The sequence below is a fragment of the Podarcis pityusensis genome (genome assembly GCF_964106645.2).
Source record: "Podarcis pityusensis genome assembly, chromosome: 7".
Classification (NCBI taxonomy): Eukaryota; Metazoa; Chordata; class Lepidosauria; order Squamata; family Lacertidae; genus Podarcis; species Podarcis pityusensis.
In genome coordinates, this window is record NC_138031.1 from 33736871 (window position 1) to 33751894 (window position 15024).

The following is a 15024-nucleotide window of genomic DNA, read 5'->3' on the forward strand; positions in this document are numbered from 1 at the left end:
TTTTTTTGGGGGGGGGGGAATTAAAGAGGAAAAAAATGCGGCTTGGGGGGGCTTTGTGGGAGGTGGGGGAAGTGAGAGAGCCTCGCTCTGTCCCTTCCCCCACCTCCCGCAAAAGCCAGGGATAGCCGCGCGAAGCCTCCCCAGGGCAGCGGGATAAAGGCTCCCCGCTGCCCTGCGGAGGCTTCCTGGGCTACCCCAGAGCTGCTCGACCCAAAGAGCAGGTCGGGGAGCAGCGGAAAGGCTGCACACAGCCTTTCCGCTGCTCCCCGAGCTTGTGGGGCTGGTGGTGGGGGAAGGCCGAGAACAATTGTGATTTCCAGTTAGCCTGTGCTAATTTCTAGTCATGTGATTGAACAATAAGGGGGTTATATGAAGGCTGCTGGCATGCACAATCGTCAACCTGGTCCAGATCATTGCATGCCTCCATCAAGTCCTTGGAAAGCAATGCTCAACAACTCAGCAGTGGCATTCCAAAAGCTGATTCAAGCTAAGTTCACACCTGCCATCAGCATGTACACAAGTGCTTCAGTCCATGTCTGTGTATACACCATTCAGAGCACATTCAGAGAACATGTCTCTCCCCACTCAAAGAATCCTGGAAGCTGTAATTTGTTACTGATGCTGGGAACTGGAGCTCTGTGAGAGCAGCAAGCTCCAGCTCCTAGGATTCTTCGGGGGAAGCCATTTGCTTTAAATGTATAGTGTACACACAGCCGAAGCAGAAGTTAGCATAGGCTGCCCGAAAATCATAAAGTGAGAGGGTAATGGAAGGAAGGCAACCCTTATTCAGGAGACAGAATCTTCCTGCCTTCTCATATCTAATCTTGTATCGGCTCATGAACCTGCATGGACTTTAAGATCAGCAGCAGACGGTTTGTTCTCTGTTCCACCCACTCAGATAAATCTACACAAGAGACAAGGCTTTGTCAGTGGTGACAGCCTGAATACATCATTCCCTGTTAGTGAAGATAATGGGGCTACTCTCGATGTTGGCCAGTAGCATTATTCATTACTTTTGTCAATGGCAGCAAGCAGCTCACCACATGCACTTTGTGTTGCTTTCTTTATAACAGCCAAATGGGTTTTCTTCATTGTTGCTATCTGACTTGGGCCCCTAGGAAGTTGTTTGTTGGCTGGCTGGCTAGTTGGTTTGTTTATTACATTTATAGTCCATGTTATGTACTGAAGTTCTCACCCTGGGCCAGCAGGGGGATACTGTAGTTTTCACTCAGGTCCACATATGCAAATAAGGGATTGAAAGTGACGTTCAGTGATTGGATAGTTACAGAAAGTGGTTACTGTTGCATTGTAGTGGAGCTCTATATAAGCAGGCTGGTTGAACCTTTCTGTTCAGTTCTTTTCTGGCCTGTGAATAAACAAGAGCTGTTTGAAGAATTGCTGTGTCATCTGATATGTTCACCCACAACTTAACAGTCCGCCTTTCTTCCGTTGTGGAAGATAAGGCAGCATAAATGTGGCTTCAGATGCTCACCCATCCAGACACTGACTGACCCTGCTGGGACTTGTTTAGTCTTATTTTGTTGGTGTCATCAAGAGCAGCTTCGGTTCACAAAACAAAATGTGTGGCCTTTTCCAGCGTCTCATTAGTGAAATACATTTCTGTTAATATTAAAGCAGCTTTCAACCCTTTCCTAAGCATTCGTTGTTAGCAAAGTCCGTTGTTCACTCTGGAAAAGTTAATTTGTTCCTAGATTCAGAAACATTCCCAGGGCAAAACCTGCAATCTACAACAATGGAAAAACAACGAGTCTTAAGTCTTTGAGGTGCCACCAGACTCCTTGCTGTTTTGCTACAGCTAAATCTCCAGAAATTAATTCTGGAGTAATTTAAGCGTAATCATATTTTTCCTTGCTTTCCCGGTTCAGTGGAGCAGCGTTATGTATTGCTCTTGGGAGAGGAGAGGGGAGGAAGAGAGGCACATTTAAGGAAATGGGCAAAAATAAATTTAAAAATACCCACGCTAACTGCACGCAGTTAAATCCAGTGCGTTACTTACAACGCCCCGTTCTATCAAGCGTGTGACTGTAAACAAACCCCGCTGGGAGAAGCGGTTTGTGCCGGGACTCGAGTTTAGACTCACACGGAGTGGCCAGCTTCCGGGTTAGTTTTCGACGCCATTTTTGTTCACCGTCAGAGCTGAAGTGACAGAAAAATTAGGATTTTAGCGGTACCTGTCATCATCTCCCTTCCCTCCTCCCCCTCACGAATGAAAACAACAAAGAAGATAGGATTCGTGCTCCAACTTAGGTCTTCTTATTCCGCGCGGGACGTTGCTCGCCTGATCTTTCCTGCGCTCTGAGAAGAGTTTTGTGTCAGCGACTTTTGGATGGGAAATCCAAACCAGCCCCACCTCTAACCTACAATATATGCTGCCTTACACTGCAGGGGCTGTCAAAAGCCGCTTTATCTCCGCCACATCTCCCCGTTCTCCAAGTATATGGCGATATTAGCTGCAATCTCTAAAACGCTCAAACGCTTTGGGAGGAAAACAAGGTTCGTAAGTAAGCCTGCGTTTTCAAAGTGCATGAACATGCAGCTGCTTTTTTCTTTCTTTCTGGGCGTTAGACACACACACCCATCACATCTACCCTAAAACCCAGGGGTTTCTTATAAGCTCTCACTCCTGCCCAGGGAGGCGGGTGGGAAGGAGTGTCAGAGGTAACCAGGAAGCTGTTTCTTTAGCGGTAGCACCTCTGCAGAATTCCTATCTCTACGTTTCGGCCGCTCAGCCGCTGGAAGAAGCCCCGCCGCGAAGATGGTGTCTGTGCTTCCGCGGGTGGAGAGGCTGTCGTCGCGGGTGGTCCGCGTGCTGGGCTGCAACCCGGGGCCGATGACTTTGCAGGGCACCAACACCTACCTGGTAGGGACCGGCCACAGGTACGTAGCAGCCCCCGCCGACCTCCCCAGGAGGGACCGGCGGAAGAGAGTGGCTTATAGTTCCCTTTTACCCTGGTGCTAAAGTAGCGATTTGGAGCTGGCTTCGGATAACTGTTTCATGGGCAGGGCTTCCTTTGCCCGTAATAGCTGCATAGGCAGGCAGAAATTCAACAGGTGGGGATTCTTCCTCACCAGAGTAGGCATGTGTGTATCTATACATATACATGTGTGTTTGTGTGAGTGCATAAGGTAAAAAGGTAAAGGTAAAGGACCCCTGGACGATTAAGTCCAGTCAAAGGCAACTATGGGGTGCAGCGCTCATCTCGCTTCAGACCGAGGGAGCCGGCGTTTGTCCACAGACAGCTTTCTGGGTCGTGTGGCCAGCGTGACCAAACTGCTTCTGGCGCAACGGAATACCGTGACAGAAACCACACAAAAACACAGTTTACCTTCCCACTGCAGCAGTACTTATTTATCTACTTGCACTGATGTGCTTTCAAACTGCTAGGTTGGCAGGAGCTGGGACAGAACAACGGGAGCTCACCCGTTGCGGGATTCGAACTGCCGACCTTCTGATCGGCAAGCCCAAGAGGCTCAGTGGTTTACAACACAGCACCACCCACGCATACATACCTTTGTGAGCGCATAAATACACACACACATTTATGTAGTGAGCCCCCCATGTTTCACGAGTTCAGTTGGTACGGCGCATGCACTGCCTGCAGAAGGTCCAAGGTTCAAACCTCAGGCATCTCCAGGTAGGATTAGGAAAGATCCACAGTGAGATCTCTGCTGCTGCTGCCAGTCAGTGAATACTGACAGGCATCATTTTATTTGTATGCTGCCTTTCCACTGTTCAAACCATTATCAAGGTGGTGGCTTTCAACATGAAAAGAATGCATAACTGCAACATAACAAAAGTGGTCATAAACAAACAAAACAATAAAAAATATTCCACCAAACTGAAGAGTTACCACATAAATCAGGACAAGATCTCAAATAAAGATACTGTACCAAAAAAAACAGTAACAGCGCGCGCACACACACACCCTGCAACAAAAAACCCCAAACAACATCGCAGCCCAAGAGTCTGGTCAGCAGCCTCATCTTTGGTAGCTGGAGTCAGTCTGGGTCCTGCCTTCCCAGGCCATGTAAGAAAAGGCCTACAGGGCAAGGAGCAGGTATTTCAGGACTTGCAGCCAAGATGCGCTGAGGACTGAGATAAAGGGTGTCATTAGATGTAAAGCAGCTGCAGGTGTTGTGAAAAAGGCAGAAGACCTGCCAAGTGAGAAGAGGGAACCTTTCTTTATTTTTGAGAAATGATCCATCAGGATTCCCACTTGTGTAAGGATGCAGTGATGTTCTGGAGTAAGAAAATGTTGCTTTCCATGTCACAGACATTTTGTACTAGGATCCAACCTTACTTTTCTATTAATTGTGCTTTGACTTTGCCAGTTATGGTGTCTTTTTTGGGGGGGGGGTGCGATTCTGTCTTTAATACAGAAGGATCCTTATTGATACAGGAGAACCAGCTGTCCCTGAATATATTGGCTGTTTGAAACAAGCGTTCAACGAATTCAGCATCTCAATCCAGGAAATCTTAGTAACACACTGGCACCAAGATCACACAGGAGGCATATCTGATATTTGTAAAAACTTTCCCACTAGTAAGCAGTTTCATTATTTTTGTTGTTGTCTAAAATGTCTGTATTCTGTTTTTTATACAAAATGTATCCAAGCTGTTTTGCAGTACAGTACTTTAATCTGACATTAAATATTGTTAAATAGCAGAAAGATAAAGTAGGAAGAACATTTGAAGGCTTGTATACCAGTTTCTAATAAAATTCTTGCTGGTAAACGCTGAATGCTGGCAACTAACTTCTACATAGTTGATTGTTTACTTCACAGGCTATAAGTAAAACCAGCAAGATAACTGTTTTTGCATTATAAAGTACATTAGTCTGTGTAACTATTTGTAATTTTTTTTTAATACAGTCAAACCTCAGAACTCGAATGTAATCTGTTCCGGAAGACCGTTCGACTTCTGAAACGTTTGAGTTCCAAGGTGCAGCTTCCGATTGGTTGCAATAGCTTCTTGCGCTCAAACGGAAGCCGCTTTGGACGTTCGAATTCCGAGGATTGTTTGAAAACCAGAACACTTACTTCCGGGTTTTTGGCATTCGGGCAATGGAGTCCTTCGAGTTCTGAGGTTTAACTGTATGTGTTTATTGTTAATGTTTTATTGTTAATTGTTTCAGTACGTTTCATGGGAAACAGCTCATGAAGTGAAAACAAGACTGCTTTGCTATGCTTATAAAGTCAGGAAATTTAACTTGCGCATTTTAAATTGGCCAGACCTCTTGCAAAGCCATTTCTTTGCATGCTTACTCATAAAAACTGTTTCTCTTGTTAGCATCATAATGGTATAGAAAGTTGCCCTGGGCAACTAAGTGTGTGTGCGTCTACATCCTTTATCTGTCAACCCATCACTACCAAATGTATGCCATTCTTTTCAACCCAAATGTAAAGTGTATAGGGCAGCTTGTTGGCAGGGCATTGCTTGGTCGTTATGGCCGCCAAGTTGCCATTAGTTTTAACATTACCCCTAACCTGCAGAAAAAGAAGAAAAACTAAGAGACAGTGTGGGTGCATGGAAGGCAAGGGCCCTTTCAGATTGGTGGAGTTTTTCACAGGTGTCTTTTTGCAATATGTCATTGACAGAGTCATAGTGCATTAGTCCACACATAATTTCATTAGTAGTTCTTCAATGGTTCCCAAGCATTACTGCATTATTGCCATCTGTGGGGAACATTTGGGGTCTCTCCAGATGCTCTTTCTGTTGTGCATTCCTGATCTACGTTCATGATGGTACCAGGATAATTGTATGCAATCCTGCTTTCAGTACTGTTTGCTTCTGCAAAAGTTCTGAGGTGGTCAAACTGCTTCACTAGGAATCGGTGTATGTCCTGTAGATTCCTGCCAAAATCCTATTCTAGTGTTTGTTGTGCTGTCGTGCAAGAGTGCCCCTACAGACAGCAATTATGTGTCGGGGAAGCATTGCAGAACAACTAGCAAATTGGAATGATGTGTGGCTGATCCAGTGTAAATCCATCACTGATGCACTATGACTGAGTCAATGACGTGTTACAGAATACACCTGCAAAAACCAGCCCCAGTCTGAAGAGGCCTGAGTGATATGAAAAGTTACAGGATTTCAGCAGGAAGCTACAGAACATGCACCATTGGGAGATGAAGCAGTCTGCCTTTCCATTAAAGAGAGCAAGAGTCTCCTAAATACACCGGACTCTGGGTTATTGGCCCAAGCATCTAAACAAAAGCAGTCATGTTTCATACCTGGATCAGCCCATTGCCTTGTGCTAATGTTAGCCCAGGTCCTATGAATCATTTGCCTCTCCTCCTATAAGCATTTGCTGGGGCACACTTTATCCTTATTTCATTCCAGAATCTTTTCATTCATTTCTTAAGAGCAATTTATATGACAAATGTCTGTAAAACAATGTCAGCATGCACTTTTGGGAGCAATGTTACAACATGTAAAATAAAGTAATGCTGCTTTTTTATTTTTGTGTTTAAAAACTAAGATACTGTGATTTTTCAGGAAATTTTAAATAATGTGTGACTAAGCTGCTTCTAAAACATATTTAATGCCACATTTCTTTTCAAAACTAGCTTCTGAGTACTGCATAAGCAAACTTCCACGTAACCCACACTCTGAAGAAATAATAGGAGATGGAAAGCAAAAGTATACATACCTTAGAGATGGAGATCTTTTAAAGACAGAGGGAGCTACTCTGAGGTAACTGATAACTTCTGCACATTGACCACTGTATGAAGATTTTCTCTTTCACGTGCAATATTTTTAATATTGGCGCAATTATGTATTTTATCATGGTATTATCTACTATATATTTTGGAAAGTTGTGTGTATCTGTGGGTTTGGATTGGACCCAAACCTGTCTGGGTTCTTGGATCTTCAGGAAGGCTGCTTTTCCAAGTTCCACAAACATCACAAGTGCCTTTAGCAGGAACACAAGCCTGTCTCTGTTAATCTTCCACAGACAAATGAAAATTCATGTTTAGACAGGACTTTGCCATATTAAAGTGGTTTTACCTCTACCACAGATTCTTAACGCTTCATATGTTTCATGCTTTTTATATGTATTTGTATTTGTTGTCGGATGCCTTGAGGGCTCTATTGTGGAAAGGTCAGATATGAGTTTAATAATCTTCTTTTGTCAATCTGCAGGGTATTATATACCCCTGGACATACAGATGACCACATGGCTTTACATCTCCTAGAAGAAAATGCTATATTTTCTGGTGACTGCATTTTAGGAGAAGGAACAGCAGTCTTTGAAGACCTTTATGATTACATGAAATCATTGGAAAAGCTACTAGAAGTGAAAGCTGACTTAATTTACCCTGGTTAGTTCCACATTTGACCTGAATTCAGAACACATCACTTCTTGACCTCCTCTGGTACAGTTCTTATGACTAGAACTGCTGTTCAAAATCCCTAATGCCTTGCTCTTTATCACCAGAGCCCTCTGATCCTTCTGTTGATTGTTGTCCTTTCATGGCAGGTTACAGCAAGCATAGAGAAGGTCTCCTGTGTCTCTTGAATCCTGTTTACAATGTGTTTTGTGATGCTTTAGCTTTCCTATTCATAATAAGCTGAAATTGCAGCCTGAACTTGCACTACATTTGATTTTTTAAAAAGCCTTGTGTGTTGCCAGAGTGCATCCTTGATTTATGGGCCTTATTGCAAATCATTTAGGGCAGTATGCAGTGAAATAGTCCCATTAGCACAAGGGCTTCCAGCTGTGCATTCCCTCTCCTCTCATTCCCTAAATTTGTTCTGGGTTTCTCCCCAACACTCTTGGCAAATGGAAATCCTTGTGCTATCAGAACTACTTTGTTGGATACTGCCCATAGTTTCCTAGAATCTATTGAAAATTATTGAGAGGATACATAAAATATAACTGCCAAAAGGAGAAGATGCACTGTGGTGCCATCTCTCTGTGAATCCTTGTTGAATGAAACATATGGACACAGACTGATTCGGTGTGTTTTGATAACTTTTTTGTTGGCTAATACCTACCTTTGGAATCTCTGCAGTGCTCAAACTACTGATGACAAAATGTCATACTGAATGAAAGAAGAGCCTGCTGGATCAGGCCATGCATCCTATTCTCTTAGTGGCCAACCAGATGCCTGATACCTTCAGCTGTCTAGGGAGCTCCTGATCTCTGCAACTACTTTGTCCTTTTCCTTTGATGCCCCTTATGACTAGAACTGCCTCCCAAGATGCCTTCGTGCAATCACTTCCCTTAAGTCCCTCCTTGAGATTAACCTGTTGCAGGAAGCCTCACACTACATAACTAAGCCAAAATATGTGCAATTTAAGTAATCACATACTATTCCTCAACCTACTGATACCTCTGCTACCCCCTCGCTTCTTCTTTTGTCTCTCAGTGTTTATTTTACTTGATAAATCCATTGAGGTAGGAATTGGCTATACCTGTTCTTTGCAAATTGCCACATACATAGATAGCACATGACCATTTCCTAGGGTAGGTGTGTACTAATGGTCTGAGTTGTGAAAAGTCCTTTGGCCACTAGAGGGCCAACATTTTTCTTCGGATTTGACCTAACTATTCAGAGTTCAGTTCTTAAAAGTGACTATAGAAGAGATGTTAAAGATATGGGGTGGTATCTGATGAACTCGGAAGTGGGCCTGTTGAGATCAATAGGCATGGTTTCAGTGAGTCTGCTCTGAATACGTCTTTGTCTGATGCCAACCTAAACTGGAAATCATAGTAATATTAACGTAAAGGCTTTGCTCTTAAACTGGTTTTTTTTGTTTGTTTGTTTCAAAATTTTAGTGTTGTGGTGATCTAATGCAACTGCTAGGGTGAGAAAGTAATAATACCTCTAAACTTACTGGTGCAGACATGCAGCAAAATCAGAAGATACTGGAACCATACGTGACACCTATTCCACTTGCTTTGAACATCATAATAACAAATACTGCAGCAGAAGTAGAGATTGTAAACGTGTATTGTTGTTGTAGTTTTTCTATATTAACCCCTTTTTTCCCCTTACAGGACATGGCCCAATAATAAAAGGGGCAAGAGCTAAAATTCAAGAGTACATTTCTCACCGAAATGCACGGGAACAGCAAATCCTCAATGTCTTGAAAGAGAATGCTGAGAAATCTCTTACAAGAGAGGAACTTGTGAAAATGGTATACAAGGTAGCTGTCTAGCTGACTCTTACTTTTGAATTAGGAATAAGATGTTTAATTTCGCTAGTAGAAGCAGTCACAATAAAATGAATGGTTCACAAACATCGTAGTTTCTATGACAAGGAAAAAGAGACATGTGTATGTGTTCACTGTAGCAAGGCAAATTGGAAGCTGTCCTGTATCTAAACTTTCTTGTTTTTGTTGGGACATTAAGAATTTCATCAATTTCCTTTTTCCCCCCAGAACTAAAATTATTTTGGCAGACCCTCTTCAGGAAAAGCAGATCTTCAAACTCTTGCATTTTAAACATACAAAATGCTAAACGATAAAGAATATGTCACATATGCAAAAGCATATAAGATGCAGCATGGAAATGCAATTTGTACAATATGCTGGTATTACTGCTATGTGATCAAGGCTTCCTAAGCTGATACACCAGCAAAAATATTAGGGACACAGAAGCTGCCTCATCTCTAGTTAAGATTGTTGGTCTATCTAGCTCAGGGTTGTCTACATGGAGCAACAATGGTATTCAAGACCTTCAGGCAGGGTTTTTTCTCAATCCTAACTGGAGATGCCAGGGGTTCAACCTGGACTTTCCACATACAAAGCATATGAACTTGCTGTTGTTTAGTCATGTCCGACTCTTCGTGACCCCATGGACCAGAGCACGCCAGGCACTCCTGTCTTCCACTGTCTCCCGCAGTTTGGTCAGACTCATGCTGGTAGCTTCGAGAACACTATCCAACCATCTCATCCTCTGTTGTCCCCTTCTTCTTGTGCCCTCCATCTTTCCCAACATCAGGGTCTTTTCCAGGGAGTCTTCTCTTCTCATGAGGTGACCAAAGTATTAGAGCCTCAGCTTCAGGATCTGTCCTTCCAGTGAGCACTCAGGGCTGGTTTCCTTCAGAATGGATAGGTTTGATCTTCTTGCAGTCCATGGGACTCTCAAGAGTCTCCTCCAGCACCACAATTCAAAAGCATCAATTCTTTGGCAATCAGCCTTCTTTATGGTCCAGCTCTCACTTCCATACATCACTACTGGGAAAACCATAGCTTTAACTATATGGACCTTTGTTGGCAAGGTGATGTCTCTGCTTTTTAAGATGCTGTCTAGGTTTGTCATTGCTTTTCTCCCAAGAAGCAGGCATCTTTTAATTTCGTGGCTGCTGTCACCATCTGCACCATCATGGAGCCCAAGAAAGTAAAATCTCTCACTGCCTCCATTTCTTCCCCTTCTGTTTGCCAGGAGGTGATGGGCCCAGTAGCCATGATATTGGTTTTTTTGATGTTGAGCTTCAGACCATATTTTGTGCTCTCCTTTTTCACCCTCATTAAAAGGTTCTTTAATTCCTCCTCACTTTCTGCCATCAAGGTTGTGTCATCTGCATATCTGCGGTTGTTGATATTTCTTCCGGCAATCTTAATTACGGCTTGGGATTCATGCAGCCCAGCCTAGGACCCTTTATTTATTTATTTACTTACTTACTTACTTACTTACTTACTTACCACCCTGTTGGCCAGGGAAGAAAAGCAGAAGCTCAGCGGTGTTTTTTATATGATAACTATAATTATGGGAAGAATACATTTGCACAGTTCTCTCTCTCTTTCTCTTTCTCTTTCTCTTTCTCTTTCTCTTTCTCTTTCTCTTTCACACAGGCTGCTTGAGGACAGTAACATTAACATGATGAAGGCGCTCATGTACTTAATACTATGAACACACACAAGTCTGTAAAATAAAATAATAATAATACATGTGATTACCAGATATTGTGGGGGAAGCTGGAGTATAAATATAATGACAATAGCCCAAATCCAAATAATGGTGTAATTTATTCTGTGAGTCCAAGGAGGCTTCAGGTTTGTGTTTGGTTCTTTATATCTGCCCATCTCCCCAGTGCTTAATCGCTTACTGCTTCTGAAACTGAGGGAAATATTTAAATAGCAGTTCGTAATCTGGTGTGGGGAGGAGTTATTCGGAGAAAAGATGTCTGATTTGGCCACAGTGACACATGCCTTAGCTATATCCTGTTTGGATTACTGTTAACGTGCTCTTTGTGGGGCTGGCTTTGAAAAGTGCTCAGAACTTCAATGGAGTCAAAGAGCTGCAGCCAGATTGTTGACTGGGGCTGGTTATAGGCAGCATATGACTCCCTTGATACAACAGCTTCACTGGCTACTGGTCTGTTTCCAGGCACAATTCAAAACATTGGAAATGACCTATAAAGCCCTACACAGCTGAGGTCCAAGCTATCTGAAAGACCGTATTCTCTCATACAAACCTGCCTAGGTTTTGAAACATTACAGGGAGGCCCATCTCTTGGTCTTACCACCCTCACAAGCACATTTGGTAGGGATATAAAAAATGGCCTTCTCAGTGCCTGCTCCCAGACTTTGGAACTCCCTCCCTAAAGAAGCTAGACTGGCTCCCTCCTTGCTGTCCATGTTGGCAGGTGAAGTATTTCTTTCAACAGGCCTTTGGGAATTGACTGCTTTTAATCAAAGGGCTGTTGTCGTGCTGTTTTTATTATAATTATTGGTATGTTTTAAACATATTTTATATTTGTATATAATTTTAATTCTGTTGTATTTTAATTTTAATTATGGATTTTTCCTGTGTTTTTAGCGGTTCTTGGTTTTTTCCTGGAAGCTGCCTTGAGTCTTGCCAGGGAAAAAGGCGGAGTATGAATATATATTAAATAATAATAATAAATGTCAAAAATTACATTGGGCTAACACAAGCTTCTTGTGTGAGCCTAAGCAGTTCTTTATTTCCCTGCTAATAAATATATGAATAGGTACTACAATCATACCACTTTTTTCCTTTATCTGTTTGTCAAGAAGATGGAAACCCCCAAGAGTGCTTTAATTAGTTCAACATTTGGCTCTGTTCTGTTCTTTAACTTGGCATTAGTGTGCTTGTGTGACTTTTTAAAATCCTGACTGAAATGAAATTACCAAGATGCCATTTTAATAGTGTTGCCATTTAACAGTTCAACCTTATACATCTCAACTCAGAAATAAGACTCTTCTTTTTTTATCCCAGTTGAACTTCCTTACAGATAGTGTATATAAGACTGCTTCCTAAACGTGTGGTTCATGTGTTTTTAATTATTTTTTCTCTAGGACACACCTGAACACTTGCATAGAGCTGCAGAGATTAACCTCGGCCATCACTTGAAGAAACTAGAAAAAGAAGGGAAAGTGTGTAAGTGGCTTTGTCTTTAACCCACATCTGTTGTATTCCAGCAGCATGTTTATGATCCAGTTTTCCAGAATTTTTCTGTGTTTAAGCCCAGGGGTGGGCAGAAGGTAGATCTGGAATGTACTATTGGATGCTTGTACAGTGGTACCTCGGGTTACAGACGCTTCAGGTTACATACGCTTCAGGTTACAGACTCCACTAACCCAGAAATAATACTTCGGGTTAAGAACTTTGCTTCAGGATGAGAACAGAAATCGTGCTCCAGCAGAGCGGCAGCAGCGGGAGGCCCCATTAGCTAAAGTGGTACCTCAGGTTAAGAACAGTTTCTCTGGAACGAATTAAGTACATAACCAGAGGTACCACTGTATACTGTAGCTGTCCATCATGCCAATAAGGCGTTTTTAATGCAACAATTCTTTGTTCCCAAATGATTTTTTTTTTGCTTGAATTCAGAGACCCAGATCTGCACAGAGCCTTTTGAATAGTTCTACACTGTGGACACACATATTTTATTTATTTAAATCAGGGGTGGCTAACTGTATTCAGCCCAAGGGTTACAATGACTGTCAGTCACCTTCCTGAGGGACATATGCCAGTAGTGGGTGTGCTCAGTGTTTTCTCGCATGCACACATACACACTCCACCCATACAGATGGCACAAGCGCACTTCCCCGCTCCCCAGCATTCACACGCATCCTCACCGCACATGCTGGCACACAGCACTCTGTTTCAAACACACACACACAAATGCAGTCATATATATATATATATATATATATATATATATACACACACACACACACACGTTTGTGCACAAAAAACCCCAGCACTCTTCCTCTCCCAAGTAAGGAAAAGGGCGCTTACAAAGGCATCCTCGCCCCAGCAATGGAATGGGGGAAATGCCGCCTTTACTTTTTCATCTCCGCTGCCTTCATTGGCAACTCAGTCCTAGGTTATGGGCATACTGCATCAAAACAAAGCCCAAGAGAATTCACTGGATCATAAATAATTATAGAACATCTCTGAACTGTAAATGTTAAGCTTCCTGCTATTTAGAAAAACAGCATTTTGGAACTTTAATAGAGGATAACTTGTCAAAATTCTTAAATGCCTCACTAATATTCAAATAGTTTTAATGGGCTTTAAAAAAAATATTCAGATTACTGTTTTTTTAAAAAATCATATTCCCAAATTGATAATCTTTGAAAGATGCAATATACTAACAGAAAAAAATTGAGATTAAAGTTGTGCTTGTAAATCGCTTTCTGCTTAACGTCTTGCATCAAAAAACTTTTGTTTTAAATGGTAATGTTTTCAGATACCAGCTTATTTAATATTTTCTTCTTCTTTTGCAGCATATGAAAATTCTCCCAGCTTCAGATGGAAAAGCAGTTTATAGACAAAACACAAAAATAAGTGTGAGGCTGATGTTCTTGTGCCCTCCCTCTAAAGAAGCACCAAATTGTCAACACAATATTTTTTTTCTTGGCAAAATATATTTTGAGTACTTCAGCATAGCGAGAGTAAATTCATAAAATTTGACCAAGTCACTTAATTCTGTTTTTCAGCAAAATGAATAAAGTGCAATTATTCACATATAAATTATTGTGTGTTTTCTTAACTAGAATTTCTTAATTATACAGGCCTTCCTGTCTAAATAATGGCATGTCTACGGTCTTATTTTGTGAAACAGCAGAACTATTGTAAATTATTTTTATTTGTGGTGATTTTTTCTTTTAAAAATTGTTGTATATCTCTTTGATTGAGGTAATAAATTCTTTAAATAAATATTTAAGCACGCCACTTTTAAAGACTGTTAAGCATTGGGGGGGGGGGCAAGGACACACTGCATACTAGACAGGGCTGGCCCAATACATTTTGACACCTGACACGAAGCACAAGGTGGGTGCCAAAGTGGGGTGTGAAGATATGCAACAGGAAGAAGGGTAGATGGAGACCAGCAGTGCTTCCTTTTCACCAAGAAACTGCTGTAGAGGCGGCATTGTGGGGGCTGCCAAGGAGGAGGCAAATCTGACCTCTAAGAAGCATGTTGCAGCTGTTGCTACTACTGTGGCAGAGGCAATAGTCCTTGCAGGCCAGATCTGCTGGCTCTGTGGATCCTGCTGCTTGAGAGGGTTGCCTCACCTTGCCTCACAGGTGGGCTGGCCCTGAATATAGGGTTGTACAAAGATGCATAAAAGCTAGCAGGTAACATGGTGGTAATGGTTCCGTATCATTTCAAACTCAGTTGAATACATGTAGTGTTGGTTTGGGGAAAGCTTGATGGGGACTAGTCCAGGTGTGCAAGCTTCATGTCAGCCATGTGAAGTGATGGAGAGGGTGCAGGTGGGTTGGAACACCTGCTTTTGTACACAGGAGGAATCAGATGCACTGAGCAGCTTGTCTGTTCCGGATATGCCGCTGGAGGTAAGCAAGCTGTAAGTTTCTTAGCTGAAAAATCCTAAGGGAAAGTAAATGGGACGCAGACATGTAGAGAGTCAAAACTAGATATCTGAAACAGGGTTTCAGACTGGAGACTTTCTCAGAGGCTGAACTTGGACCTTGTGCATTCAAAACCTGATGTTCCCTTACTGAGTGACGACTCTGCCTTGCCCGATTCAGTTGAGATATAGAAATTTGGGATACAGAAACC

The 15024-nt window shown here is 42.3% G+C and overlaps 1 protein-coding gene across 3 annotated transcripts; it reads left to right on the forward strand.

Annotated features, from left to right (window-relative positions):
• The first annotated feature begins 2443 nt into the window (after positions 1 to 2443).
• LACTB2 (lactamase beta 2) lies at positions 2444 to 13973 on the forward strand. Of its 3 annotated transcripts, none has more exons than XM_081013613.1 (7): positions 2444 to 2514; positions 4402 to 4565; positions 6589 to 6715; positions 7166 to 7344; positions 9027 to 9175; positions 12293 to 12374; positions 13727 to 13973. In XM_081013613.1, the coding sequence occupies exons 1-7, from the start codon at positions 2459 to 2461 to the stop codon at positions 13768 to 13770; spliced, it is 801 nt and encodes a 266-aa protein (XP_080869739.1). In that variant the 5' UTR covers positions 2444 to 2458; the 3' UTR covers positions 13771 to 13973. The 3 variants fall into 3 exon arrangements, with proteins under 3 accessions (XP_080869739.1, XP_080869738.1, XP_080869737.1); XM_081013612.1 differs by lacking the exon at positions 2444 to 2514 and adding an exon at positions 2734 to 2898 and having other exon boundaries at positions 4405 to 4565; XM_081013611.1 differs by lacking the exon at positions 2444 to 2514 and adding an exon at positions 2735 to 2898.
• Positions 13974 to 15024: the final 1051 nt, after the last annotated feature.